Source organism: Ceratosolen solmsi, unplaced genomic scaffold (genome assembly GCF_000503995.2).
Source record: "Ceratosolen solmsi marchali unplaced genomic scaffold, CerSol_1.0 scaffold3, whole genome shotgun sequence".
NCBI lineage: Eukaryota > Metazoa > Arthropoda > Insecta > Hymenoptera > Agaonidae > Ceratosolen > Ceratosolen solmsi.
Window position 1 is genome coordinate 60,468 of NW_011948428.1, and position 4,356 is coordinate 64,823.

A 4,356-nucleotide genomic window follows, 5' to 3' on the forward strand; every position below is an offset into this window, starting at 1 on the left:
GTCGTGTAGACGCGCAGTAGCTGGGTGCCTACGGGCGCGGCCTCGCTCACCTGAACTTTGTACGGCAATCGCTTGAACATGGGCGTATTGTCGTTAACGTCGGTTATGTAGACGCTGACCTTGACTCGGTCCCTAAGCCGCGTCAGACCATTGTCGATCACACTGGCCTCAAGGCTAATGAAATTCCCGCCGCTTTCGGCGACGAGCTGCTCCCTGTCGAAGGGTCGTAACGACCTGATAAAGCCATTGCGCGGATCGACCGCGAAGTCTTGCTGCGTTGTCGGTAAGGAGAAGGTGAGATCGGCGTTTCTGCCAACGTCGCGATCGCTCGCGAGCAACTTGCCGACGAAGCTGTCCGCCGGCTCGTTCTCCCGCAAGTGAAACGTGAAGCTCGAATTGCTGAATTCCGGGGCATTGTCGTTCTCGTCGATAATGTGCACGACCACGGAGACGGTCGAGCTACGTCTCGGGCAGCCCTGGTCGCTCGCCACGACTTCGAGGGCATAATAGTCCTGCTCCTCGCGGTCGAGAACATTTTTCACGTAGAGCTGGCCATCGGGAAAAATGCCAAAACGCCCCTCGGCATTGCCATCCACGACCTTATAAAAAATCCTCCCATTACGGCTGAGGTCCCTGTCCGTGGCGACGAGGGCGTAAAAGCGCTCGTTCACGGGCGTCGACTCCGCCAAGGACGTCTCGTAGCTGGTCAACTTGAATACGGGCGTGTGATCGTTCACGTCCTCGATTATTACGCGTATGAGCTGGGTGGCCGAGAGCCGTGACTCGGCTCCCGAATCCGTGGCCGTGACCTCGAGGTGCAGGACCGTGCCGGGCGTCGACTTTATCGGCTTGCTCAAATAAATGATCCCCGAGTTCTCGGCAATGCGAAATTGCTCGCCGGGATTTTGCGTGAGGGTGTAGGTTAGGCGCGCGTTCGCCCCGGCGTCCTTATCGCGTGCCCGAGCGAGGCAGGCCTCCTGCCCTACCGCAGCGTACTCTTTTAAGAGTACCTCCTCCTCGCGCTCCTCGGCCGGGAACCTCGGCGGATTATCATTAATATCGAGGATTGTGATATTGACGGTGGTGAGGCCGTAGGCGAGGTGGGCCCGCGCGGACACTTGGAGACTGTAATGGGCTGACTCCTCGCGATCGAGCCTACCAGCTGTGCTAATTAGGCCCGTGAATTCGTTAATTTTGAAATTGCCCACCGGATCGCCGTAGACGATAGCGTAAGTGACCTTGGCGCTCCCGTATGAGGAGATGATTTGAACGGAGCCGATGTCACGGCTGATCGACGAGGGGCCTTTATTGTCCAGGATATCCCCCGGATTCTCGACAATTTTATACTGATAGCCGTTGTAGGTTGAAAACTCGAGGTGCTCGAGGCTCTCCTCGCGCAGGATTTCGACGATCGAGTTTTTCACGGCCGATTTGTCGCCCGTGTCCTTGGCCGATATCGTCAATTCGAACAAGATCTTGTGGGCCTGCCTCATGGCGCCCTGGAGAAATATTTCCCCGGTACGCTCGTCGACGGCGAATAGGCCCTCGCCCCCCGACTCCAGGGCGTAGCGTATCTGCGCGTTTTCTTTCGCGTCGGCGTCGCTGGCAAATACTCTGCCAACGAGGGTACCTGGCGCTGCGTCCCGCGGCAACGGGAAAAAATAATTGATTGGATAAAATATGGGGGCATTGTCGTTCACGTCCTCGAGCGTCAATAGGACCGTCGCGGTCGAGCTCTGAGGTGGCGTGCCCTGATCCCTCGCCACTATCAGCACCCTATACTCCTCGAGGCTCTCCCTATCGAGCGTGACTTTCGTCATTAATTGGCCGGTTAAAGCGTCCAAGGAGAACTTCCTCGTGTAGTCCCTGATTACGTTGGGATGCAGACTATAGGCGACGCTTCCGTTCGTGCCCTGATCGTTGTCGACGGCCGATAGGGTCGCCACCAGGCTATTGGCCGGCGTATTCTCCGATAGCGTAACCTCGACGATGCTCTGCGAGAATTTCGGCGCCTCGTCGTTCTCGTCCAGTATCGTGACGCGCAGGTGCGTATAAACGTATTTCGGATTCGGTCCACCGTCCCTCGCCGACACCCTCAGCTCCACGCTCCCCTGTATCTCCCTATCCAGTATCTCGATGGTCGTCACTAGGCCCGTATTCGTGTCTATCGTAAACCAATTCTGATCGTTGCCGGACTCGAAGTCATAATAAATTCTTGCGTTCAAGCCGGTATCGGCGTCCGTGGCCGAAATGCTCGCCACGTAACTGCCGATCGGCGAGAGTTCCGACAAGACGGCTGAGTATTCGCTACGCTGGAACACGGGCTCGTGATCGTTGACGTCATTAACATGAATGACAAGATAAGCGACGGCTGAGCGCGGCGGGCTGCCCATGTCCGAGGCGACGATCGTCAAGTTGTACTTAGAAATTTCCTCCCTGTCGAGCCGACCGTTAACGCGAACGAGATGAAAGCTTTGCGTGTTGTGGCCCAGCTGAAAGTGGCCCAATTCGTTTCCAGCCTTAATCTCGACGCTCGTCTCGCCGTTAAGGCCCTCGTCGTTATCGATTATGCCGACGGCCGCCACTATCGAGTCTTTGGCGGCATTCTCGTCGACGGTCGCGAAACCGGTGGTGGGCGGGAAGTAGGTGAACTTGATTTCGGGATTGTGATCATTGGCGTCCAGCAAATTCACGGTGACGTAAGTTCTGCCGTCCTGCCTCGGTGAGCCGTGATCCCGTGCCAACACGGTTATAACGCAGCTCTTGGGGCAGCCGCCGCCAGGCCGCGTAGCCGTGCAACTTTGTTGCGGGCAATCCAGGACCTCGGCCGTCTCGATCTGGCCGCTCTCGGGATCGATGGTAAATTGCCGCTCGTTATCCGGTAAGTAATAAGTTAATTTTGCATTGTCATCCGTGTCCTTGTCGATCGCGTGAACCGTTAAAACCGGCGTCGCCACCGGCGAGCTCTCGTTAAGCATAACCACGTAATCGCTCTGTTGAAAAACAGGGGGATTGTCGTTGACGTCGAGTACCGTCACGTTAACGAGCATGCAGCCCAATTTCGGTGGGCTTCCCCTGTCCCGGGCGCACACATTTAGCGAGTAATATTCAACCTGCTCCCTGTCCAGCTTACCGGTCGTCTCCAAATGCAGGTAGGACGTTTCGCCGGTTGGATTTCCCGTTACGGATAATCGAAACTTGCCGTCCGTGTTACCGTTAACAATGAAGTAGTCATCGGCGACTCCGTTCTCCGGCGTATCTTTGTCGGTCGCCGCGTCGAGCAGAAGTTTCGTGCCCGCGGTCGCGGACTCGGAGAAGCTCACCGATATACTGGACTCCGGGAATTCCGGGGCATTGTCGTTAATGTCCAAGATGAGTATTCTTACTTCGATTGGATAGGTCGGCTGACTCGACAATACGACAAGGTCGAATCTGTCGCTCGTTAGGGTCTCTCTATCCAAGACCGTGGCTGTTTTTATGTCGCCGGTAATCGGGTCCAGGACGAACTCCTTGGGTGGCTCGTTGAAACGATAGCTGAAGTCTTGGATGACGGGTATCGTGCCGACCAGCGCACCTTTCGGCTCGCCCTCCTTTATTTCCAATTGGGCTCTTTTATCCACCGCTCGGCTCTGCATTGTCAAGCCAACTTGCGGCGTTTCCAGCTGCGGCAGCATGAGCGATCGTCTATGCACGAGACGCGCAGCCCTTTGAGATAAATTGGACGAGCCGTGGGGATCTTCATCGAGCATAGCGCTCGCCCAGGTACCATATTGGCCAGCCAAAGCCACGAGCAAGACCAAGTACAACAATCTCGGCAGCATCTCTCTATACATGCTTCTCTCGCTCGCTCGCTCGCTCCCTCTTTCTCTCCCACTCGCGCCGTGCACACCGCACTCCTTCGTCGCAGATTATTGTCTGCTACCTGTCACGTTGCTTCCTCATCTTCGTGGACATTGCTTTAATTTTACTGCGACGAGTAATTTAAATGTCTCATGTCAGAGGCATTATCAGTATTGAATTATTATTCTTATCAATGCGTGAGAATTGAATGTGGCCGGTGTTTAATTGTCGGCTGTAGCATTGTGATTGTCATGCGCGCAAGGTCCAAAGAACGAAAGGGAAAGCGGCTTGTTTACGTGATTTAAATCAATCGTAAATAAGATGGAAATCTTCGCCAAAAGGAGGGCACTGACCGGCACAACCGCGCCGCGCACGAGACGTATTCCCGATAACTTGGTGAATCGCAATGTGAGAAGAAAAATCTCTCAATCGCGTCTCGAGAGATTCTTCCGCAATTTTATTTTAAACATTAATGTCTTTGCCGAGATTGAGTTGACGCATCACTTTGCACACATT

At 54.9% G+C, this 4,356-nt stretch overlaps 1 protein-coding gene across 1 annotated transcript in view; it reads right to left on the reverse strand.

Annotated features, from left to right (window-relative positions):
- Positions 1–4,095, reverse strand: part of LOC105363674 (cadherin-related tumor suppressor-like) — a 5,747-nt gene extending 1,652 nt beyond the window's left edge. The window contains exon 1 of the mRNA XM_011501425.1: positions 1–4,095. Within this exon, the coding sequence (XP_011499727.1) occupies positions 1–3,833 (3,833 nt within the window). The 5' untranslated portion in view covers positions 3,834–4,095.
- Between the last annotated feature and the right edge of the window lie 261 nt (positions 4,096–4,356).